At 39.9% G+C, this 26,655-nt stretch overlaps 1 protein-coding gene across 8 annotated transcripts in view; it reads right to left on the bottom strand.

Moving 5' to 3' along the window:
• Positions 1-819: 819 nt before the first annotated feature.
• Positions 820-26,655, bottom strand: part of OSBPL3 (oxysterol binding protein like 3) — a 178,505-nt gene continuing 152,669 nt past the window's right edge. For all 8 annotated transcript variants that reach the window (XM_045495111.1, XM_045495108.1, XM_045495110.1 and 5 more), the window contains 7 exons: positions 20,945-21,008; positions 16,715-16,793; positions 15,156-15,300; positions 12,130-12,274; positions 10,300-10,426; positions 8,573-8,695; positions 820-4,601 (listed from right to left, as the gene is read on the bottom strand). In XM_045495111.1, the coding sequence (XP_045351067.1) occupies positions 4,505-4,601; positions 8,573-8,695; positions 10,300-10,426; positions 12,130-12,274; positions 15,156-15,300; positions 16,715-16,793; positions 20,945-21,008 (780 nt within the window). In that variant the 3' untranslated portion in view covers positions 820-4,504. The remainder of the gene's footprint in view (positions 4,602-8,572; positions 8,696-10,299; positions 10,427-12,129; positions 12,275-15,155; positions 15,301-16,714; positions 16,794-20,944; positions 21,009-26,655) is intronic.

The following is a 26,655-nucleotide window of genomic DNA, read 5'->3' on the forward strand; positions in this document are numbered from 1 at the left end:
GCTTTAAGACCTATTTCAGCAATGGCCAACATGTTAAATGGCCAACGTGTTAAAATATTCTCAGGTTGCTTTTTAAGATTTCCGTTAGTGTTCATAACCCATTATTTTGAATAAGGTTGGTAAATAGTCCTCCTTTGATGGCAGATTTGATTCAAATCAACAGGCAATATCAACAACACGTATTTGAAAATTAGCAATAATTTCATTAGGCTTCTATCCAATTTTCACTAATTATCCTCAAAATGTCTTTTATAGCTTATTTTTCTTTTAAGCCAGGATCCAACCAAGTTTCATAAATTGCCTTTGGTTGTCTAAGTATTTTTAGGGATACAGAGATGTGAGTTTATGCACATAACTGCGATCCAGTGCCTTGTGTAACATGATGTATTTATCTTGTCAGTGAACCAGGTGGGCCTTTAGTGAAGACTAAGAATGTTCCTAGCATTGCAAAGGACACAACTTGGATATGGGAGGAGGAGAGGAGCCAGTCACTCATAAGGGCCGTTAAATTGGTGTAAGCAGTCAGCACTTTCCTTTTTCATGTTAGGGCCCGCAGAAAATCTTATTTCCATAGTGTGCTGGGGTAAACACAGGGCTCCCTTGTCCTGAGGGCTGGGGGACCTACATTTGTAGTACATCCTGAAAATGTGCGGCAGCTTTTTGGGTTCCCAGTTTATGTCTCAGGGTATTCTTATTTCAAATCTCTGTCATTTTAGGTAACCTGGTGTGTTTCTTCCTCCAAAGAACCTAGTTTAGAGTCTTACTCTGTCCCTTTCAGCGGCCACTAATAGCCATTAATCTGGAAAAACAAAGACAAAGTTGGCCTTTTTCCATGTTGTTTATTCCCAGTCAACTAGCTACATGAGGGGGATAAACAAATTAGTAGGAGCTTTGTGGAGATAATGAGGTATGGGTGGAAGGGTGGGATTTAAACAGAAAATAATCTTATACACAGCTAGATAGAAGGTTTACAGACATCCTTTTTTTTTTTTTTTTTTAAGTATCCTCTGAGGGTAACAGAGGAAGATAAAACCATCATGAGTAAAATAAATTAGCAACTTTTTATCATTGCATAACCCAAACAGAAAGAAGTCTCAGGAAGTGGTTTGCATTTTCTGTCATGATTTACAGATACTTATGTGATACATATTTCCAACACAGGGAAATAAAGACTAATACCGAATAACACATTCATATATGCAGAGGGAAGTTGAGCACATGAAAATAGCTATCATCTGGTAGCAAAAATAGATTTATGCTGATGTTAATATCAAAATTAAAGACATTCAAATAAATTATGCCAATACATTGGAACTATTATTCCTAACATCACAAGCACAACTTTATTGCTCCTACTCATAACTTTAAAAAAAAGGTCTGAGAAAATTATACGATAGTTTGAGGGCATGATAGAACTTCTGGAATATGTTAGTAAGCCTACAACAAAATTCAACAGCGAAATAAAAACTTTATGGTTTTTCTTTTAGGGTTGACACTGTTAATGGTCGAACAAGACCACTCATCATAAATCTGGAAAATACGGATGAGGGACAATACTTGAAGTTCAAGTAAATGATTTACTGATGGTAATTATAAGCAGAATGTGAGAAAGGCAGCAGCTCAAATGAAATAAACAATCAAGTATTTTTGAGGTTTGTTTTTCTCTTCCAGAGAGCCCCACAGGAAGCAAACAAAGATTGTGGGCTATTGGGGTACTTTCCTTGATAGATAACTGGACTGTTGTCCTAAAGTGAACTCTGGTTAAATTAGTACCAGAACTGGCCTGACTTTTGGGAGGCGAATGGCATGGAGAGCCGCCCTGTGATTCTGATTACATTTGACTCGGGAAATACCAGACTGTGCTTTGGGGTCAGCAGAGGGAAGCCACGTGCTGTCTGGATACACTGGGGAGTGCTGGTTTCTTCCTGAATGAATCACCTGCAACTTGGGGTAATCGATAGTGGCCATAGGAACTTCTGAAGTACAATGTGGTTGACGGTGCAAAGTCCCATTCCCAAGAGTATCTGTGTAATTCCCCATGGATTTGGGATAGACTCATCAGGAATAAAATGGAGGTTGGTTACAGCATATCTTAGATGGTGCAGTGACTGCAATTGTTTAATTGGGATTTTCAAAGTTCAGAAAGTCAGATTCTACTTCAATTCTTCCCAAAGAATGCCACGTTTGTTTTCTTTATCTTAAAAATATGAAATACCCTTGAGCTACAAATGACATGGGAAGGTGCTTTTGAGAATAGGGACTAAAGGAAAAAAGAAGCCATTTCCCCCTCAAGGTACTTTTAAGATTGTAACAGTATGACTCACTAAGCTGTTTAAATTTTAGAAAAGCCCTTTACAGATGCTGGTACTAGTAGCTTTTTAAATTTGCATATAGTTCTGTACTATATTCTAATTCACCTCTGTTTCCATCTCAAATAAGAGGACTACAAAGGTGATATTTGGTCCATTTATCTTTGTGACTCCAATATAAAGCATAAAATCAATTGAAATAACAGCACGGGGACAATTAAAAAACTTCCAAATACTATATAACAATGCTACACCCATTCAGGCTGCCCATCTTGGTTTTGTTGTTGTTGTTTCTTTTTTGAGCCAGCCTCTGGAGGAGGCCTATTTCATAGTCGATATGGCTAAAAGTCCACATTTTCCTTCACATTGTGAAAACTAGGTTTGTTTTCCCCTAGAGTATCCTTACATCTACAGCCTGCTTCTTCCTTTCTGCAAGCAGACTTTGGATATATGCTTGAAAAGAAAAGAACAAAGCACGTACCAAAGAATCTGATTGTGTCCTTTAACTGCTTAGAAATGGAAATGACATTCACGTTGTGTTCATCTTGACTTCTTGATAAAGTAGAATGAATGAATGTAATATTTAAGGAATCATTTGTTGTTTTAAAATGCTAATCGTTTGCAAATTCCAAAAGGCCATGACTCACTTTCAGTAACTCTACACTTTGAAAGTGCAATACTGTCCAACTAGTTGATTATTTGGTGTAAACTGAAAAAAATCATGTGTTCTTTTTTTCCCGATACTTATTCTACTTTTCATTCCTGGAATTCTACATGCTCTGAAATTATTTAAATATCTGTAAGTGTTTTCTGGCGAAAACTGTTTAACACACCATTATACTTGATATTCCATAGGACTGTTATGGACAAGAGTCAAAGACTTAAAAATTACGCTTTGGTTTTAACGTAATCTGGGCAGAAGTTGGAACTACTTTGATAACACACTTCAACTACTGCACAGATTCTATTATTGTACTTTAAAATAACATATTTAAAAAGACAAAGTTTCCCCTTTCAGGAGTTACATCTGTATTATTCAAGACTGCTGCAAGACTCACAAAAGAGGGAAATGAGTAAGAAGAAAGTGTAGGAAAGAGATAAGACAAAGCTTCATCAGAACACAACACAAAGGAAGAACATCAATTCTCTACATTTGTCTATAAGGCAGATGGTCAAACTTCTTATACAAGATCTAAAATATGGTGTTATTAAGAGGTAGAAAATACCAAAACAGTATTTAAGAAAAAACTGTTGAGTTCTTGAAAACAATCAGTTATTTTGCTAAACTTTTAGAAAGTCAAACTGCTGTGTGGAATGCACCGTATGTTTTATGCTAAACTGGAACATTCCATACTCAACAGAAAAGTAGGGAGTGGGGAATCTAGGGGTGGGGCTGGGGGGGGAGCAGAAAACAAGTTTCTTGTCAAGAATTTGGTTCTCACTAAGGAGAGATTTCCTACTGTGTCTCTGGGATGCCATTATAGTGTTTAACTAATGGGCATTTCTCAGATTGACAATTTCTCTGAGTAACAGGGTATAGTTTTGCACATAAGGCAATAAGAACTCTAGGGAGGGATGAGCTCAAATGCTTTTCTTCTTCAGGAAGGTGCCGTATCTATGTCATATAAAAACGTACATCCTACTAATCTCCTACCAGCCTCCCAACCACCAAAATGGAAGTATTCTTCGGACTCCAGCACCAGCAGAATTGTTCTGGATGAGCAATTCAAGAGCTGTCGGAGGCAAAAAGATATCTGAGCTACCAAATTAAACTTGGGTAGCTTACGCATGAGTGAGTAACCCTGGGTATTCTTAGTTCTTAATGCACCTGGGAGAGATAAATTTTTTTCTCCAACATAATTTTATAAGGCATGAATTTAATTTGAATTTTCCTAACCTTTGGAAAATTAGTGTTAAAGCTTCTTTTTTAACCCACACATTAACATTCAGTCTTTCATTTTTATTAAATAGCTTATATATAAAATGAAATATCAAGGTGTTCTACATTCATATAAACAATTGTGATAACATTTGAAATTATAAAGGAAACTACTGAAGAAAATACATACTTAAATACAATGCTAAGCTAAGCACAGGTAATCATTCTAGATAATTTCTTTTAAATATATAGACACAGGTTTGTGGCTTCAGAAAGCAAACACAGAAGTACAGGTGTATCATTCTTCTTTCCTTTTTCACCACAAGACAGGATGGTCCAGTTTGGAAAAACCAAGATCTTTTCTAAGTTCCAAATAGGTGCCATTGCTCACCCAACAGTCATCGTTGGATTTCCTGTGAAGGATAAAAGAATTTCTTGAAGGCTACTGAAAACACTGTCATATTCTCTCCTTCCCTTTCCCTCCTTTCTTCCTCCCAACCCTGGGCCAGGCTATCATTCTTACAGACATACAATGTCCCTGATAATCTCACATGGGAACTATGAGGGAACAGGAAGCCTGGAGGCCATTTTGTCACTTCCGACTTTGACTTCTCAAACTTAGAGGCTGTGAAAAATGGTGCTTGAGAGAAGCATGGATAAGGGAACAGTTTGTCATATATAAAACATGGCTGGGATGACAGCCACACCTTGGGTGTGACTATGGAAAAGCTACAAATCAACTAGATTGTTCAATGAAGTGATAAGTTAACATTAAAAACAAAAGGAATTGGAAGACATAAGAGTCAGGAGAGAATAGCCTTGGTTCACTATCCTTTGAATAGATAATATATTAAATAGATGAAAATTCAAAAGGTACAAAAGGGTAGATAGCTAAAAGTTTTCTTTTTATTCCTATCTCCCGGATTTCCAGTCCTTTTCTTCAGAGGCAATGATGATCTTATAAGCTTCATTCTTTCAGAGAAATTTCATGCATGTGTGAGCACGCATGCATACACATACATACTCCACTCCTCTCCCATTTCTTCCACAATGACAGCACTCTATGGTGTCCTACCTTTTGAGTTTTTGACATAACAATATATATTGGAGATCATTTTCTGTTGTCATAGTAAGTTCAGCAAACTACAGCCCAAGGGCCAAATCCAGGCTTCTGCCTATCTTTGTAATGCTGTTTTTTTTTTTTTAAGTTGAAGTATAATTAACATAAATTGTTATATTTGTTTTAGGTGTACAATATATTGATTCAACAATTCTGTACACAGCATTACATCAGTGTCACCATAATAAGCGTAGTCACTATCTGTTACCATACATTATTGCAATATTATAAACTATATTCCCTATGCTGTGTTTCTCATCTCTGTGACGTATTTATTTTATAAGTAGATACCCTTTAATCTTAATCCCTTTTTATTGGAACACCACCATGCCCATTTGTTTAACTGTTGTCTATTGGTGCTTTTATGCCGCTCAGTGGGTTGGAATAATTACAACTAAGACCTTATGGTCTGCAAAGCTAACAATATTTACCATTTGTATTTTATAGTCCCCAAAAGTTTGGGGACTCTGTGGCAATAGGGAATCCTGATTTTTTTTTTTAAGTTTATTTGTTTATTTTTGAGGAAGGGGAGGGGCAGAGAGCAAAGAAGAGAGAGAATCCCAAGCAGGCTCAGCACTGTCAGCACAGAGCCCGACCTGGGGCTTGAACTCACAAACTGTGAGATCATGCTCTGAGCCGAAATCAGGAGTCAGATGCTTAACTGACTGAGCCACCCAGGTGACCCTGATTTCTTTTTAAACAGTCGCATGATATTCCATTGTAGAAATGGACCACAATTTTTACAGGTACCTTACTGGTGAGCCTTTAGAAGGTTGTTTTTAATCTCTAGCTATCACAGACATATGTTAATAATAATATGATAAACATATAACAATATGTAATTTTGTACATACGTGAGTATAGTCACATTAAAAATTCCAGTAAGTAGAACTATGTCAAAGAGGGTGTACATTTATAATTTTGACTGATATTTCATATGCTTCAAAAGCGTAAGTGGAGAGTGCCTGTTACTCCAACCTCCCAGGAACAGGGATTCTTATCACACTTGTTTCCCTATTCTAATAAAGGGATGTGTCTAAAATAAGCCAGTCTGCATACCTAGTACTTGACTATGAAACAGAGGAGCCCAGTTCTATACGAACTGTAGTTGCCACTTGGAATTTCTGTGGACACTTCCCTTGTTCCCACATTCCTCTGTCACCTCTTTGCCAGGACCACTACTGCTGAAGAATTCTTGCCTTTTCTCCAGCTCTTTATTTGCCACATCTAATTGTGTGATAATTTAACAGACAATCAAGAGGAAAAAGAGCCACCTGGCTGCATCCATGTTCTGTCTTTTCCATTCCAGACATAATTCTAGATGGTTTCAACAACAGCCTAGATAATGGTTTATATTTTGCATTTAAATGTTAATTTATTTCCCATAGAGCTCCACAGACTTTGTGGACTTTCACATCAGGTAAAATTGATGAATCTCCCTACCTAGTTCTTTTTTTTTTTTTTTTTTTTTTTAATTTTTTTCAACGTTTATTTATTTTTTTGGGGGGACAGAGAGAGACAGAGCATGAACGGGGGAGGGGCAGAGAGAGAGGGAGACACAGAATCGGAAACAGGCTCCAGGCTCTGAGCCATCAGCCCACAGCCCGACGCGGGGCTCGAACTCACGGACCGCGAGATCGTGACCTGGCTGAAGTCGGACGCTTAACCGACTGCGCCACCCAGGCGCCCCTCTCCCTACCTAGTTCTTGAGACAGTTTAGTTACCTACAGTTTTTAATGATCCTGAATATACTGCAATGAACATCTTTATAAATCTGATTTCCCTTGTTTAAAAATGACATGAGGTGCGCCTGGTTTGCTCAGTCAGTGAAGTGGCTGACTCTTGATCTCAGCTCAGGTCTTGATCTCAGGGTTGTGAGTTCAAGCCCCATGTTGGGCTCCATGCTGGTCGTGAAGCCTACTTTAAAAACAAAAAAAACAAAAAAAAAACAAACAAACAAAAAAAAAACCAGACACAAGACCCTAGATGATTTATGAAAGAAAAAGAAAAAATTAGCCTACTTAAAGGTATATGTGTATATCTATCAATTGATCAGCAAATCAACTGATCAGTCTGTTAATCTATCCATTTATCTATCTCTTGCCTTTAAAGAATAGTTAAAGATGTCTTGTTTTTAAAATATTTAAACAAAGTTATGAATATTCTGGGATGAAACTCTGGTTGATCTTCATTTGCTTATCTCCTGAGTCTGGGGAAATGATCAGAAGGGATCTGGCAAAACCCACATTGACTCTAGGGGGAAAAAGCATTCTATTTTGGGGATGAATAGTACTTTTTGCTATTTTGGAATACAGACTTTATTTCTGCTGCTGACAGATTAGTAGCTAATTCCTCCTAAAAGTGTTCATGTTATCCATTAAAACACAATGGCAACCAAAACAAAACAAAAACAAAAAACAAAAAACCGAAAAACCAACCAACCAACAAACAAACCCCAGACAAAAAAACCCTGGCTGCCCTGAAAGCAACACTGGGGTGGAAGGGGTAGGGCAGAAGCCTGTGGCTTTTCTATGTGCGCCTGTTTTAACGTTGATTTTTTTTTTTTTTAATAAACCAATAAAAAAGCCCCTAAAACCATACAAAGCCCTGTCCAGTAGTCAGGAGAGCCAGGTGCCAGTCCAGGACATTTCACTGGGGCCTCCTATGTTCCCTGGACCTTTGCTTCTGCCCAGTTAATATAAAAGAGGGGGTAAAGGGCTGATGATCTCTGATGCCCCTTCTAGATCTTTAAGTCTATTTTTAACAGGACTTTAATGGCAAGTTATTTTAAAACTAATAGTAAGTGTTCCAAATCCAAACTGAAGTGTTTTGTAACTTCTGCAATTCAGGAATTAGACCACTTGCAGGGCACCTGGGTGGCTCAGTCCGTTGAGTACCTGACTCTTGATTTCAGCTCAGGTCATGATCCCACGGTCATGAGATTGAGCCCCATATTGGTCTCTGTGCTAAGTGTGGAGCCTGCTTAAGATTCTCTCCTTCTCTCTCTGCCCCTCTGCCCAACTTGTGCTCTCTCTCTCTCTCTCTCAAAAAAAAAAAATAAAATAAAAAATAAAAAATAAAGAAAGAATTAGACCACTCAGAATTTCCATTTTCCAGGGGAGAAGTTTCTGCACTCTGAAGCAAGAAAAACACCAAGAAGGCTCTCCTTTGGGGAGGGGACAGCCCATTTACTCTTTTCATACCGGAAGCATCAGGTGTCACCAGTACCTATCCACCAATGACCCACACAATATGCGCACACACCTGAAAAACCGCGGCTGGTGTTCCACATTATTTTCTTCTAAGACCCGTCGCCTTTCTCTCTGTAGCTGTTCAATCCTCTGCTTTTGTATTTCAGCTTCTTCCAAGTTCCCTTCTTCTAGGAACCTGAGGCATTAGGGAAAAAAAGGAACACAAATTCTGAGAAAATACTGTAATCATTACTTCTAGAATGATGTATCTAAGACTGGATATTCAAAATGCTTCCCTATAGGTAAGAACTCCCCTTCAACCTTTAAAACAGTATTTTGAGGTAGTTAGGGAAGACATCATCATCATCATCATCATCATTATTATTATTTTATATGTTTATTTATTTTTGAGAGAGGGACAGAGAGTGAGCAGCAGAGGGGCAGAGAGAAAGTAGGACAGTGGATCCAAAGTGGGTTCTGCACTGACAGCACAGAGCCCGATGTGTGGCTCAAACTCATGAACTGCGAGATCATGACCTGAGCCAAAGTCGGACGCTCAACTGACTGAGCCACCCAGGTGCTCCAAGATATTATTTTTTGAACTGGTGACATATACATGGCTCAAAAAATCAGATCTATAAAAAGGAATTTGTCCCTTTCATCCCCATCTCTCATCCCACCTGTTTCCTCACCATACCTTTTGCCTGTAGCCTCAGAGTACATCAAACTTTTGAATCTTGCTACCTGATACATTAAGAATTAGTATGTCTATATATTTTTTAAAAATATGCATTTCTTGAGGCACGTAGGTGGCTCAGTCGGTTAAGCATCCAACTCCTGATTTCAGTTCAGGTCATGATCTCACAGTTCGTGAGTTTGAGCCCCGCATCGGGCTCCATGCTGACAGTGCAGAGCTTGCTTGGGTTTTTTTTTTTTTCTTTTTTTTTTTCTTCTCTCTTTCTCTGCCCCTCCCCTGCTTGCTCTCTATTTCTCCCCCCCAAAATAAACTTTTTAAAAAATTTTTGAAAATATGCATTTCTTTCAGTGGGACTAAGCATCTTTTCATATGTTTAAGGGATATCTGCATTTCCTACTTTGTGAACAGTTCATTTTCCTATGTCTTTTTTTTTTTTTTTTTTTTTTTAGTGAGTTAATCTTGATTTTTGAAACCAATTCATGAAATGAGTTGAAATATAGATTTCCCAGTTTGTCGTTTGTCTTTTTGACTCTGGGTATAAAAATATTTTTTTACTTTGCCATGAAGAAGTTTGTTTGTTTTTTTAAAATAAAGTCAAATATATAATTTTCCTTTTTCCTTTCTGGGTTTTGAGTCTTAATTAGGCCCCAGGGCAGAGATAATTATTTCTATTATACAGAATAGGAAACTGAGACTAAGAAAGATGACACAGCTTGTGGCCAGCAAACCTAGAATGAGAAGTTAGGTTTTGTGCACCAAAATAATTTAAATCTGAAGTGTAAAGGAATTGGGTGTTTTTCACTCTTTCAAATACACAGTTACAAGTTCTATATTATTATAGGCAGTAAAACTCTTAAAAATAAACACTTTGGGGGGATATTTCAATAGAAATAAGGCTTTACTGATGAATAAAGGCCAGGCCACACATAGAATTAAGCTGGGCTCCATACCTTCCATGACATGATTGTTTTCAGTCCTCGTAGACCTCTACTCCTAACGACATTGTCTCTCTCGAGCTCCTCTGATGGCCTGGGAGTTGTTAGTAAGACTCTTTATAAAGAGTTTTACATCTCTGGAGATAAAGATCTTTAAAAAGTCCTTACCTTTGGTCTGGTCTAAAACGAGTGTCAGTAGGTGGTAATAAAGACTTTGACAATGGATCCATTTCATTTAATTCTAGGGCAAACTGTGTGAAGCCATAATATTGCTCATAGCCTTTTGGCATGGGATCTAAAAGAAAAAGAAATCATTCATTTCCAACTTCCTTTCATTTACATTACATTTTAATTCCTTCCCCTTTTTCATCTCAAACCAGCTATTATTTTTTCTCTCTCAGCTCTAAATTCTTCCATTTCTATTAAAATATTCCGGCTAACAAATAGGTGTTGAATGTTCCTCCATAAATCTTTTTCTCTGTAAGTTTTCTTCTACCTACAAGGATAAGACCTCTTTTGTGTGGTCAGATAGGGAATTTATGTAATGCTGTGAAGTTTTTATACTGTGCAAGTTATAAAAATAATTTGTTACAAAAATAAACATGTGAAAAAGAACTCTGGGTCCATGTTTTCCTGACTAACAACACTCTCACTCTGGAGAATCCATTTTTCATTTAAGAAATGTCAAATCCTCCTGGAACTCTGTCTAGTACCTAAAATAGTGTTGAACCCATAGCAAGTGGTCAATGTTATTCTTTTTTCCATTCCTGCCCTTCCTTTTACCAAGTCTTGTCCCTCCATATCTTACACATTTATATTTAAAACTAACTCAGTGGAAGCCGGGAATAGACGTGGGATTATACCGGCAGAAATACCGCCAGCTGGATGTCAAGGGGACTGAATGAAGTAAGACTGTTGGACCACTGGCATTTTACAGGATGCTTCCATCAAGTTACCCAGCTGCAAACATGTGTTAACCCTCAAGCAAAGGGAAGAATGAGTGGAAAGGTGATTCAGAGATCATCAGGGCTACCACTGCCACCACAGGCCCAGACGACAAGGCCCAGTGGGGGAAGGATGCCTCTACCCTTCAAAGGATGGGGCCACTGCCACAGTTTCAAGCTGCCAGGCGGCCACCACCCAGAGCCTTGGGCCTCTGCAATGTATCACTGCTACATTGGGAGTGACAAAATGTGTCCTCAATGGTCTGTGCTCTTGACACAGGTAAGTTGCCTGTATAACAAACACGGCCCATCCTACCCCTTCCTTGTTAAGTAACAGCACACATCCTAATGATTTAAGTCACTATTAGAATGGTTTTGTTTTATTTTGTTTTGTTTTGATCAGCCCAAAGCATTCTCGTGGTGGTATCTCAAAATGATGGTTTTATAATGTGACCAAGACTTAAAAGATGGACAAACGTTAAAAGGACAAAACCTTAAAAGGTTTTGGGGGACATATTATGAAGGTTTGGCTTCCCTAGCCCTTTCTCCCCACAGCTGCTCAAGGGCTATTTTTCTAGAATTACAAGAGACATCAGGCTGGTTAATGGTATTGGGTGAATCCGGGAGACCCCTGACTTTTGTAGAAGCCCCAGGTCACTCTTCTTGTCTAATGACAGTTTCCTCTTTATTCGTTCTTACTCTCGAATGACTTCCTGTGCTTCACTAACACTCCTTAGTGCCCAAGATAGGCACAGGAGTGATGTGTGTGGCCTGGAAGATTTCCTCAGAGAGAGTGACCACGGATTAAGTGACCAATGGCTTTGTTCCAGGATTAAGAACCCAGGACCTAGCAGGCCAACTGAGGTGTTGCTGAGAAGCATAAGGATGAGGCTGAGATAATGATTACTGAATGAAAGAAGGGATGGCCGCTCGAATGGAGTTCAAAGCAGGAAGAGGCTAGAGGTACGAGACAGACACTGCTGCCAGCCCGCCTGCGGTTCCTCTGGCCATGTCCCCCACCCCTGGCCCAGAATTGATTAACCCAAATACTAACTTGCTCTCCAGACACAAGTGGACGAGGAGGAGCCCCCACAGTAGATGCTTTCGTGCCATTTCCCGAAGAGCCGATGCACGGCTTTTCCATTCTTGTCAAATACCGTACCTTCAATCTCACGGGCATTAGTGCTCCAGTATTTTGCCTAGGATTCAAATATAAGTTATCTGTTTTTAGTACTTTGGGGTCAACTTATTACAGATATTAAGAGGAAAAGCAAAGGAAAGAGAAAAAAACCACAAGAATGATTCTGCATTAAAAAAATAATAAAATAAAAAAAAGAATGATTCTGCATTGTATATAGTGTGCTGGTTCTGGGTTCTGGCTTTTTAAACAAATCATACTTTTAATTACTTCATAGAAATTAACAGCTAACTCTTTATTTACAATGTGCAACTGAACAAGCAACATTGTGAAAGATACGGGTTTTCTCCCTGCTTCTGCTACATGCAACGTCAGAAGGAAAGTCTCAGGTTTCACACTTCGGCCAAATAAAGCGGTTGGCCTCTAAGCCCCTCCTCTGGAATAGCCATTCCCTGGATGTCACTGTGGCTCTGACTACTGCAATTTAAGAGAGAAATAACTTGTATTTTTTTATTTTTCTAGATGGGAACTAGATAGCTTTTTGTAAACCAAGAAGGAAGCTCCTTAACATTGGTCATAATAAAGCAACCAATTTTCAGTTTCTCCGATTATTTCTCCCCCAAACTAGATTTGTTCATCCAATCCATTGGAACGTTAGGCAACCCTTATTTACACTGTGGAATGGTCCTGGTCTGAGAGAGCAGCTCAGCTCAGATCAGCCTTGTGGGTTTTACACAGTACCACAAGGTGGCCAGCAGAGGGTGGTCTAACTCCCTAGAGTTGTGTGGGGTTTTTTTCCTTTTTTTAATCTCCCCATTAACTGGCTGCCCCAAAAAAATCTCTAAGAAAGAACGGAAGGCATTACTTCATAAATCAAAACTCCCAGTGCTATTTTCAGCCAAAACAGAATCCATATTTGGAAACCAATAAAGTTGAGTGGCATTTTGGGGCCATATTTTGGTGGTTTGGTTTCCCCCTTCTGTGTCTACGAGGAAGATGGAAGGAAGGACAGAGTACAGCAGCATCACACAGCTGAATCAGAAATGTAAACCTGAGGTCTCTACTCAGGTAATAATGGAGGAAAGTGGCAACAGATACCGTCCAGGCTCTTAAGTGTATTCTGAAGCAGAAGTCTGGTTTTCTATTATAGACATTTGCTGACAAATCCAATGCTGGCAATACAAGGGGATGCCACAGAGGAAGGGCTGTGCTCCATTGGGAAGGGCCACATCTGCTTTCAGATTCTCTTTCAACACCAGAGGTATGTCCAGTGTGCCAATCCCCTCATTTCTTGTAGCCACAGAAATCTATTCTCTGGCCCTAAGTGTGTGAGTACTAAGTAGATGGTAGAAATGGGATTCAAGCACATTTCCTTGGGGAAAGTGCTGAGAGCCAGGTGGCCTTCACCTGGCTCAGGGTGCTGAGCTACATGAAGTTTTCAAGGCAGAGTCCTTTTTATATTACCTCAAACATTACTAGTCTGATTTATAGGATATAATAAAGACCTCCATCTATCTCGCCATAATATCCCCTACAGGCTACAGGTGGTGCAGAGAGGTCCTGCATGAAATGCCACAATTAGAGCCTAATCTCTTGGCTTCTGATTTTGATCTAATTAAATGCAAATGTTCCTTTAAGACCATGTTAAGTACATGATAATTTTAAGGGGAAGAGGAATCTAAGGGAATTGAGGCACTTGGAAAGGTAAGCAGACTATTCCACGCTTTTGCCTTTGGCCAATCTGTTCATTTACCCTATGAATGTTCATGAGCCTTTCCAGACATCAGCCTACAGCAGTGAGCGAGATTAGACCAGGCTTTTGCTTCTCCAGAGTCACGGATGGTGAGGCGGGTGTGGGGAACAGAAGATGAAAACACACAAGTAAACCAACAGTGAGCAAGCTAACTATAGATGGGAATAAAAACTTTGAAGAAAATGGGATATGATAGAGACTGACTAACAAGACAGGGCTAATGATGAAGGATCTGTGGAGAAGGGCTCCAAGCAGGAGGAAATGGAGAGAGAGAAAGGCCAGTGTGGTCAGAAGGGGAGGAAGGGTTGGTGGAAGCTGAAATTGGAGAGGAATGAGTGTGTTTGTGTGTGTGCACATATCCATATAGAGGCAGGTATGTGTGCATGTGCGTGTTCATATATGTGCGGCCAGCTGTGTGTGTGTGCATGCACATGTGTTCGCATGTGTATGTGCCAGTGTGCGTGTTTGTGTGCACGTGTGAACATGGGGGGGGGTGGGCAGTGCATAGTGCACAGGGCCTTGTGGGCCATTGTCAGGAGGCAGGCTTTTACTCTAGGAAAGACAGAAGTTGTTGGAGGAATTCTGGGATATACAGCGTGACTTTTGTTTTTTTCATTCTAGTAAAACATAAATAACAAAATGTACCATTGTGATCATTTGTAAGTGTACAATTCAGTGACGCTAAGCACATTCACTATGTTGTGTAACCATCATCATTTTATATTTCTAGAGCTTTTTCATCTTCCCAAACTGAAACCGTGTATCCATGAAACACTAACTGCCATTCCCCAACCCAGCAGCCCTGGGCATCACCATTCTACTTTTTGTCTCTATGAATCTGACTGCTCTACGTACCTCAAAAGTGGAGTCACACAATACCTGTCCTGTGTCTGGCTTATTACACTTAGCATAATGTCTTCAAGCTTCCTCCATAAGGTAGCATGATGAATTACACTGTATAAGAGTCCCTCTGGCTGCTGCAGTGAGGACAGATCACAGGGGAGTAAGAGTGGAAGGAGGGAGGCTCGAAGGGGCCACAACCCTGGTCCAGGTGAGAGGGGTTGGGAGGGGGGAACACCAGGGATCCCTCAGCATTGCTTGCCTGATGGCACAAGGGTGAAGGTGAAAAGTTCCCTGGGATGTCCTGTGCCCGGAGGCCCTGCTCTGCCAAGGCCTTTCTGGCGGTTACCTTTATGAAATTCACTTTGCAGTGGCAGGAGTCATCATTCAGGTTCTTGATGACAATCTCCCCATAGTGCTCAATCCATCTCTGCCCACTTAAGATGTTATGGATGCAAGAGGTCACTTTGTTCCACTCAAAATGATCTCCAAAGCTAAAAAGGAGGAAATGGTGGCATTAACAATTCCCAGAAGAGCCAGCAGCAAATGCAAACAGATATTGCTATTAAAAAAAAAAAAAAGTCACATAATGAATTACTCCTTCCTTCATTTCCAGAACCAACTGGGTGCCTAAGCCATGCTGGGCATTCTGACTTCCACTCCCCCAGGAGTCATCCGTGTCACAGAGGGGAGCAGCAGTCAGAGACGGCCACTCTGGAAGCTGACAGGGACTTCACTGGAAGCTGGTGATGTCCTCGAACAACCCACTCTCTCCTTTGACAGAGGAGAAAAACTGAGAACCAGAGGTGACTTGCCGAAAGTCACCAAACTAGAAAACGGAAGAGGCAATGGGGAAGGTAGGGGCATCTTCCACAATCTGCTCTCTACACACATATGCACATGCATACACACATATGTGTATATATGCGCACACGCATACGTATGTATGTATGTATATGCAAAGACACATATCTATGTTATAGATAAATCTTTCTTTAAAAATTTTTAATGTTTATTTATTTTTGAGAGAGAGACAGAGCACAAGTGGGGGAGGGGCAGAGAGAGAGGGAGACAGAATCTGAAGCAGGCTCCAGGCTCTGAGCTGTCAGCACAGAGCCTGGTTGCAGGGTTTGAACTCCCAAACCACAAGATCATGACATGAGCGAAAGTCAGACGCTTAACCAACTAAGCCACCCAGGCGCCCCTATTTTATATATAAATCTTACACATATCTTAAATCTTTTTACAATGAGAAAGTATTCACACTTACAGAGTCATATAATAATTACGAGGATAATGATAATAAGACCAAACACTTACATGGCATATACTATTTGTCAAGTACTCTTTAAAGTGCTTTATGTACATTATTCCTTTAATCTTCATAAGCCCTGCAAAGTAGGTGGTTTATTTCTTGTGTTTTATAGATGAGGGAACTAGTGATCAGAAAGATTAAGTAACCTGCCCAAGGATTTGCAATTAGTAAGTGGCAGGGTGAGTACACGAGTCCTATTAGCCCAGTCCCGGAGGCCACACTCACAGCCATTTGGCTTTATAAATGAGTACCAATAATCTCTGTAGTATCAAGTCCATATCTTTCTTTAAAGGAATTCTGACAGTGAGGTAGGACAACAATGTTAAGGCAAACCACCATTCTTAATTTTGTTAGAAGTGGAAACGAGTTTTAAAAGAGCTTTCGTTCAATGAACTTTGGTTTCCAGGTGGCATTTCCATTTGAAGGAGAGAAAATGTGAGCTTGTCAAAATGAGGTACATTTGAACTTACTGTCAAACCAATGAAAAGGGAAAAAACATATACTCAACACCATGGGGGACAATGGGAGTCCCATTCCTAAAGCTGTGTCTTGGCCCTAAATTCTATAAAGTTCCTAAGCACAGAAGAACTTACGCTGGCAGAGTCACGTGGGTGGTGCCAATGGGGACAATTTCCATGGATTTGCCCCAGAATTTGTTTTTCCATCTCACATCTGAAATGAAATACCAATTAGTACATATTTAAAAGGAGAGCCACACAGATCAGAGAATTCTTAGGCTGCATGAATGATCAACCACTATATAGAACCTCTTCAAAATAAAATTCATTATTACACAGGATAAGTTTTCATTCAATATATGTACCAATTGAGTATCTGGAACAGAATCGGGGAACTAAAATTATAAGGTAAGTTCCTTCCCTTAGAAGAACTCACAGTATGAAAGGGAGACAAAAGTGAAAACAAGTAATGCCCACAAAGAGAGGCACAGGCTGTAACTGAGTATGTTTAAGAAGAAATGGAACCATAGAAGTAGGAATGACTAACATGGGTGGGGAAAAGCATGAGTAGAGGCCTGTCTGAAGAGGGCACTTAGACTGGGCTCTGAAGAATAAGCAGGAGTTCACTAGGCAGGAAAAAAAAGCAACAGTAGGCAGAAGACAGCTTGTTCAAAGGGAGAGAGGTATAAGAGAACATGGTGTGGTTCTGTCCCACAGGTCTTGGATTGTTCAGCGAGACGAGCTGAAAGACAGACTGAGTACAAAAACAATGGGCTCTAGAAGCCAGGCTAAGACATCTGGTGTGTATACGCTGGGGGAAAATAAGATGTTTGGTTAGACAGAAAACTCATGCGATTAGATACAGACTTTGCAGAGGCAATTGGGACCAATACAGAAAATGGACCAGGAGCACAAAAGATGAGAAGCAAGGTGACAGGTTACAAGGTTGCTGCAATTGCTCCAAGGATAAGTGAGGGTGAAGTGACCTAAGGCCGTAGCAGACAGAGTAGAAGGGAATGATCCCAAAACCAGGAAAGAAGTAGGAATAGAACTAGCTGACAAATTAGATGCCGACTGTGACAGACAGGGAGAATTTGTAGATGGTCTCATAGTTTTCTCATTTGCATAAATGGTGGCACCAAGTGGAAGACACAAATGGAAAAAGAACAGAGTAAAAACAGAATTTTTAAAAAAAGGAATAGAAAAACAATGGCAGAGAGGGTGATCCCTCTGACTGCTGCATGACAATACACAGACCATAGGGGAGCAAGGTGAAAGGAGGGAGGCTTGTAGGGGGCCGTGGCCATGATGCAGGGGAGTGATAGGGCTGGGAGCAGGCAGCCCTTGACCACATGATTTCACGTCTATAAAATATTCCTAATAGGCAAATCCATAGAGATAGAAAGTAGGTAAGGGATTGCCTAAGGATGGAAGAGGTTGATGGAAATTAGAAGCTGGGGTGGGGTAGGTACTGGTAGGTAGGTGGGGGTGGTTTCTTTTGGAGTGATGAAACTGTTCTGTCGGTGGGAATGCAAACTGGTGCAGCTGCTCTGGAAAACAGTGTGGAGGTTCCTCAAAAAATTAAAAATAGATCTACCCTACGACCCAGCAATAGCACTACTAGGAATTTACCCAAGGTATACAGGAGTGCTGATGCACAGGGGCACATGAACCCCAATGTTTATAGCAACACTTTCAACAATAGCTCAATTATGGAAAGAGCCTAAATGTCCATCAACTATGGATGGATACATACAATGGAATACTACTTGGCAATGAGAAAGAATGAAATCCTGCCATTTGCAGCAACACGAATGGAACTGGAGGGATTATGCTAAGTGAAATAAGTCAGTCAGAGAAAGACAGATACCATATGCTTTCACTCATATGTGGATCCTGAGAAACTTAACAGAAGACCATGGGGGAAGGGAAAGGTGGATAAAGTTACAAATAGAGAGGGAGGGAGGCAAACCATAAGAGACTCTTAAATACAGAGAACAAACTGAGGGTTGATGAGGGTGGGGGGGAGGGGAAAGCGGGTGATAGGTATTAAGGAGGGCACTTGTTAGGATGAGTACTGGGTGTTGTATGGAAGCCAATTGGACAATAAATATTTAAAAATGTTCTAAAATTGATTGTGAGGGTAACTGGACAACTTTGTGAATATACTAAAACTCAGTGAATTATACTTTTTAATAGGGGAATTGTATGACATACAAATTTTATCTCAATAAAGTTGTTACCATAAAAAGATAATTGGCTGTTTAAAGCAAAAACAGTAATGTATTGTGGGGTTTATAATGTACGTAAATAAAATGTTATGTTCACAGTAGCACAGAGGTCACAGGTTAGGAGAAGGGAAATGGAGGTATACTTTTGTAAGTTTATTACACTATATGTGAAGTGGCATATTACTTGAAGATAGACTATATTAAAGATACATAATATAAACCCTAAAGTAACAACTAAAACAATGAAACAGAGGTTTTAGCTAATAAGCCAACAAAGGAGGTATGATGGAATCATAGAAAGTACTCAGTCCCAAAGAAGGCAGAGAAAGAAAACAAGGTGAACAAAGAACAGATGCAACAAACAGAAAACAGATAATAAGAGGCCACATTTAAACCCAACTTCATCAATAATCATAATAAGTGTAACTGGTTTAAACAACCTGATTAAAAGGCAGAGAAATGTCAGATTGGATTAAAAAGCAAGAGGGGCACGTGGGTGGCTCAGTTGGTTCAGTGTCTGACACTTGATCTGGGGTCAGGTCATGATCTCACAGGTTTGTGAGGTCAAGCCCCACATTGGGCTCTGTGTTGATAGCATGGAGGCTACTTAGGGGATTCTCTCTCCCTCTCTCTCTCTCTCTGCCCTTCCCCTGCTCTCTCTCTCTCTCTCAAAATAAATAAATAAACTAAAAAAAAAAAAAAAAAAAAAGCAAGATTTGGGAGTCATGAGCCTATGGGAATAGGTGGGATTGCCCAGGAAAAGGCTGATGAGAAAGGAGAATGGAGGCTGAAGAGAATACTGTTGTGTAAGGTAAGGGGCACACAGAAACTACTTGGGAGAAAATCCTTCCCATCACATAATACATCACATCATCATCATCATAATATGCTTCTGTGGTCAGTGACTCTTAGCGATTAGGAAGTTAGAGATCTTATAAGAATTCTTCCCAGAGGGTTTCAGTGAAAGTTAGAGAAGTTTCTAATCAACCTTCAATTCTAAACTTTAATGGCAAAGATTCCGAAAGGGAACTACGGTACTTGCGACCTAAAGCGATATTGTCTCCAGAGAGAGAAACTGAGTGGCTGGGGATTGGGGTGGAGGGAGGGGATTATTATTATTATTATTATTTTTGCAAAATATTCTTTTATATCTTTTAACTTTTATAGAGTTTTTTGAAAAGGCAATGTGGTAACTCAGGTGTTATCACTGTGAGCAGAGAAAAATGCTTTAAAAACTGATGTGTGCTCATTGTTTGAAAATCATTGTTCGAAAACCCAGGATGTTCAAATTCTCCTCCTAAAGTACACTCTGCCTTTTGAATAAATATATAACTTAACAAAATTAATCCATTTAGGAAATATTTTCAGTCTTATTTATTCTTCAGAACAACCCACCCTCCTCCCAAATCCAAAATATAAACTGAATATAGGGACAACAACTCCCCAACTAAAAAAAAAGTCAGCAATATAAAATGTGATGTTTAGGGGTGCCTGGGTGGCTCAGTCGGTTAAGCGTCCAACTTTAGCTCAGGTCATAATCTCACAGTCTGTGAGTTTGAGCCCCGTGTTAGGCTGTGTGGTGACAGTTCAGAGCCTGGAGCCTGCTTCCGATTCTGTGTCTCCCTCTCTCCCTGTCTCTCCCCTGCTCATGCTCTATCTCTCTCTGTCTCAAAAATAAATAAAAACATTAAAAAAAATTTTTTAATAATAAAATGTGATGTTTAGAAAAAAAAATTAAATTTTTCAAAAGCAAAAAGAACCCTGTTGTCTAGACTCTGATAAATGCCTGTAAGCATTTAGTGTCTCTTGAAATACACAAGGCATTTCAAGTGGCTGTGGAATTAGAGAAAAAAGTTACAGGAATAAAATGGTGGTGGCCTAGACATAGATGGAATTTTTTTTTTTTTTAAGGGAACAACTTAAATTATCCTCCTGAATCCTTAATTATGAAGTAGACAAACATCAGTAACTGTTCAGAGATGAAGGCATGAACACCAAGTGGTGTAAATCCATCCGACAAAGCCCACGTCCAGGGCATACTTTTGATCTTAACAAGCACTTGCCATAGTTCCTGATTAAAACAAATCTATAACATTACAAAAAATGATGGAGGCCAAATATATTAGCACATTACCTTGCCAGAAAACAAAATTTCCAGACTCAGCGTGACATGCAGAGATAGGTGGATGGTGGCTGACCTAATGGAAGTAAAATCCAGAAAACAAAAAATTAATTGACTTTCACGTCTCATAAAATCCATTCCTTCACCCTTGGCCTTGAGATGTAACAGTGTGCAGTGTCAAAGCGAAGAAGTTTAGTTTTCCTTCAACAAGTCTGTCCTCAAGAGGGCGCTCCTGATACACTCAGCCCTGATTTGCTCAAATTCCTCAGGCCTAAGAAGAAATCAGGTGATGGAAGCGTCTGGAAGCTCTGGGAAAAACAGCCAAAGAGGCAAATGTTGAGGATAAAGAGATGTTTTGGAAAGTATGAAGCAAAAGCAAGGGCATGCAAGGGCGCCTGTTCATAAACCATATAATCTGACACTGGCTACCAATGTCAAAATCTCTCTATTAGCTGTTGTGAAAGTACCTGCAAATGTCTTAATTAAGATGTCAGATAATAGATATTTTAAAATGCTGCTTCTGAGCCACACTAAAATGCTCCAGCTCAGATTTTGCTCCTTTGAAAGCTCTGTATCACAAAGCCCAGCCTCTTTCCAAATCACCTAAAAGACTGATTGATCCAAGATAATTTTTTAAAAGAATAATGTTTCTATAAAAGAAAGAGCCAGGGCACCTGGGTGGCTCAGTCGGTTAGGCATCTGACTTTGGCCCAGGTCATGAACTCGCAGTTCGTGAGTTCGAGGCCTGCATCAGGCTCTGCGCTGACAATTCAGAGCCTGGGGCCTGCTTCAGATTCTGTGTCTCCTCTCTCTGCCCGTCCCCTGCTCTGACTCTGTCTCTCAAAAAATAAAACAAAGTGTTAAAAAAAAATTTTTTTTTTAAAGAGCCAAACAATCATTGAAGAAATGTTAGCCAACTGCTAAGATACACATTTTATTCATTTTCTGTCAAGATAAAAATATCTTCAGTAAATAATGTAATTTTGTTCTAGGAAAGAGAATCCCCTGGAATGGAGACTATGGCACATCCCCCTGTGTTCTGTCACTGGGGTCATTATTTCTGTTTTATTCACTAATGAAGAAGCTAAAGGAAACATGGCTCCTGAGTTAGATTTCCTTGTTATCTTAGTAACTCCAGGCATGTGAGTGGCGAATGTACCGTTACTAGGATTCAGTACCAGTGAAACCAGAGTTATGCCGACAACAATGTTTCAAAATTTCTGTGACTTAGCTGGTTCTCAGTGAAGTATCTTATACTTAGAGCATCTAGCCTAATACCTTCACGTCACACATGAGGAGACCAAACCCAGAGAAACTAAGTAACATTTCCCAAACACATTGAGAGGGAAGAGAGAGAGGTGAAAGGCAGCAGCAGTTTTGGTGCGTATCAGTGGTTTCCAGTGAGGAGGTGACTCCTCTTACCTTGCTCCGGACCCTCAGCTGTAACAAGGAACATGATATGAAAACCACTCATAGGTGCCACTCTGCTGGGTGAGGAACTCAGGGAGAGAGCCGTGCCACATACACATTTAACTGATGGCATTTCAACTGTGCCAGCTTGACCCGATTTCAACAGGGCAGGTATCTTTCAGGTCTCAGTGACCACAAATCCTAGTTCTGATACAAGGTGGGAGATGCAAATTTGCTGTCCCTTGGATGGCTTTAGTTACCACAGACCTCTTAAGAATGTAGCCCCTCTCCAAACAGACACAAGCAAAGACGCTCAACAACACTCATCATCAGGGAAATACAAATCAAAACCACAATGAGATACCATCTCATACCGGTCAGAGTAGCTAAAATCAATAACTCAGGAAACAACAGATGTTGGTGAGGATGTGGAGAAAGGGGAACCTTCTTGCACTGCTGGTGGGAATGCAAACTGGTACAGCTGCTCCGGAAAAGAGAGTGGAGGTTCCTCAAAAAATTAAAAATAGAACTACCCTATGACCCAGCAATTGCACTACTAGGAATTTATCCAAAGGATACAAAAATGCTGGTTTGAAGGGGCACATGCACCCCAATGTTTATAGCAGCGTTATCAATAATAGCCAAAGCATGAAAAGAGCCCAAATGTCCCTCAATGGATGAATGGATAAAGAAGATGTGGTTATATATATATACAATGGAGTACAAGTCGGTATGAAAATGAATGAAATCTTGCCATTTGCAACAATGATAGAACTGGAAGGTATTATGCTAAATGAAATAAGTCAGTCAGAGAAAGCTATCCCATGATTTTACTCGTTTGTGGAATTTGAGAGACTTAACAGATGATCATAGGGGAAGGGAAGGAAAAATAAGATAAAAATGGAGATGGAGGCAAACCATAAGAGACTCTTAAATACAGAGAACAAACAAAGTTGATGGGGATGAGGGCACTTGTTGGGATGACCACTGGGTTTTATATGTAAGTAATGAATAAAAAAAATGTAGCCCCACTCTGTGCCTATGGGATTTTTCAGGTCAATTTTTACTTCCAGCATGCTTTAGAAGCCTAACTCCCAAAATGCAACTCTCTGCTGGCCTTCATTGCTTTCCTTTTTATTTTTTAATATAATTATTTTTTTAATGTTTATTTATTTTTGAGAGAGAGAGAGAGAGAGAGAGAGACAGAGCATGAGCAGGGGAGGGGCAGAGAGAGAGGGAGACACAGAATCCGAAGCAGGCTCCAGACTCTGAGCTATCAGTGTAGAGCCGGACTCCGGGCTTGAACCCCAAGCCTTGAGATTACGACCTGAGTCGAAGTTAGATGCTTAACTAACTGAGCCACCCAGGTGCCCCATTGTCTTCTTTTTTAATTGAACTCCTTTGGAGATACTTTTTATCACAAAATGTTGCAAACCCATCCCTCTTTCCTCCCCACTGCCTCCGCACCCCTGCCGACCCCACACCCACTCCGGACTATCAATGAAAGCAGTGGAGTTAATTTTTAAACCTTGGGATCGTATAAAACTAAATGAGGCAAGACAACACCCACACTCTACTTCTCCCCTCCCTTCCCCCTGTAGCAGGTGAGGAGCTATGGAATGTTCCCCCTCCCCCATAACATAGGCATATTTTAAAGTAAATTATTAAAAGGTGATCGTATTTATTCCCGCAGAAACAATGTAGTAAAAAATGTAGGATTCACAGTCTTGATCAAGAATTTGGCATTTTGTGGGTGGGGCCAAATGTAAACATTAAAGCAAAATACAGTACATACAAACTATAAACCTCTTCTGTAATAATTTTAAATCCCATAAAACAGGGATAAATACACTGTCCACATGAATTACAAAAGAAGCCCTATCAGTCCATAAAGCATATATATGTCCCATAAAAAGGCAACCTCGACCTTTTAAAACTATTATGTCAGATACATGAATCAGTGCTTCGCAGAATGACTTTACATGGGTTCAAAGGATGTTTCCTGAATGAGTAAATCTCAACATTCACAGTATCAATGATTTTGCTTATTTGTTTTTTTTCTGGCTTAAAAAGGCCTTTGGGAGTGATTTATTTGGTGCACATTTCTTTTAAGAAGTTTACAAAGCTTCTCAGGAAAATGAAATTGGTGTCTTCGTTTTCTTCGATATATTTCCTCACAACAGGTATTTATTCATGAAATATTTCTGGAACATCTGCCATGTGCTACACTAAGTGTCAGGGAACAAGGGAGCACTTTTAGGGTTCCATAGATATAGGTCCTAACCAGGCAACATCATCTACTGGCCGAATGGCCTTGAGCAAGTTTTTAAACATCTTGGGCCTGAGTGACCTCATCTGTAAAATAGGGCTAATGCCAGTGACTTTGCAAACAAAAAGAAGACACAATTAATGTGTCAGGATCATCCACTGGTATGAAGTGGGCGGAGACTAAATTTTAGCCATTTTTCATGAGTAGTATTTCCACTTAGTTATCATGGTAACCTTGTGTCTTCATTCGCCTTATTTTATAAATTAGGAAACAAAGGACCCATCCAATGCTACACAGTTACTAAGTGACAAGTGGTGGTGCTTTACACCAAGGTCTTCTGATTCCAAATCCAATGCTCTTTGCTTTATGTCCTAGCTGCCTCTCTATGGCTGTTCTCAAGGCTGAGCTCTGGTCACTTCCCAAAGCCTCTGCACACCATTAAGTTCCCATCTCGAGAATACTTAGACAAAGAATCTTTGGAGTCTGACCTTCTATTCTGAGTCTCATTTATTTCTTTGTAAAATGAGGTCTGAGGATCCCTCTGACTTCAAAATGCTCTAAATCTAACATCTATTCCCAATGTCTTCTTCAAATCCCAGCATCAGTGGATGTCAGCCAAATGGAAAAAGATTATACCAAGGCTTAGACTAACTCAAAGGGCCCATCGAAAGGGGGTAACTCAAGGTTCGTAATTTAATCTTTGTTGATGGCAATCTTTCTAAAATCTACTGGAGTAGAGAATGATGGGCACAATCTAACCTTAGTATGGGATTTGATTGAGTTTCTATTCCTGTTATATCTTAACCCAGATGTAACCCAGAAAGGCATTGGATTTTGAGTTTGAGTCTGAACTGACCCAGCCCTGAAGCGGACACTGTCCTGTCTGTCAGGCTACTGGATAAATCCAATTTAAAGGGGTTCTTATCATCCCTCTCCACCATCCCAATCAAATAAGAGCATTTTCTAATTGGTTAAGATTCTCAAACATTCAGGAAATTAGTATATATGGTTTTTATTGTGCAGGTATTTATATGGATCTTTCTTTCCACAAGCCCAAAACCAGTGAGTTCCCCTAGTGGTTGAAAATTCTTATAATTTATCTGTATATCTCAAGACTTACCTAATCATTAATCATTTCTGATTAGAACCTAATCATTTTTGATTTATGTTTTGAATGTACTTTATAGAAGAGGCAAGTGGTATGGGGAGAGGCAGATGGGGAAAGAGTATATTTCAATATTTGTGTATTTTTGTAAGTATATCTTTTTTAAATTTAGAAAAATACCCCTTAGATACATCACTTCTGCAGCTGTCCAGAGACCTAATTTTTCAGTCTTCCTAGCTCCTGACTCGCCTCCTATCTTGAAGGTCAGCTTGTGGAAAAGAGGACAAGTGCTAGGTAAGAAATCATGCAGAGAGGGACCAAGTGGCCATTCTTCCCACAGCATTTGTCATTTACTAATCAGTAAAAAGAAAGAAAAAAAAAGAAAGAAAAAGCATATGATATGTCAGGCACTGTCCTAGTCACTGGGGATACAATGAGAAATAAAAGAAACAAAAACCTTCATGATTGCAAGATAGATAATAAAGAAATGAGTACATAATTTTTCAGTTGTGCCATGCGTTAAGAAGAAAGCAAGGCGTGAGGATGGGGGGATGGTAAACAGGAATGCTATCCCAGACATGGTGGTAGGGGCAGGACTCTACAGTGGAAGTGTCTGGGGCTAAGAGAAATAAGGAAGTTAAGCACGTGGAAAACTGGGATAAGTGCATCCCAGACAGCACGGGCACTGCTCAGGGCTGGCAAACACTCCGTGTGTTTGAAGAGAGGCAAAAAGTGCCTGGAGCTGAATGAGCAGAGGTGGGACAGGCATGCTCTCTGGAGCTAGCATCCTGGTGGGGCTTTGTGGGGCCATGGCCAGGAGTTTGGATTTTATTCCAAGTGACAAGGGAAATCACTGGAGGTTTTAGAGCAGGTGTTACTTGCATTTTGAAGCAATCGCTCTGGCTTTTGGGTGAGGAATTGGCTATGGAAACAAGAGAC

This window comes from Leopardus geoffroyi, chromosome A2, assembly GCF_018350155.1.
Source record: "Leopardus geoffroyi isolate Oge1 chromosome A2, O.geoffroyi_Oge1_pat1.0, whole genome shotgun sequence".
Lineage (NCBI taxonomy): Eukaryota > Metazoa > Chordata > Mammalia > Carnivora > Felidae > Leopardus > Leopardus geoffroyi.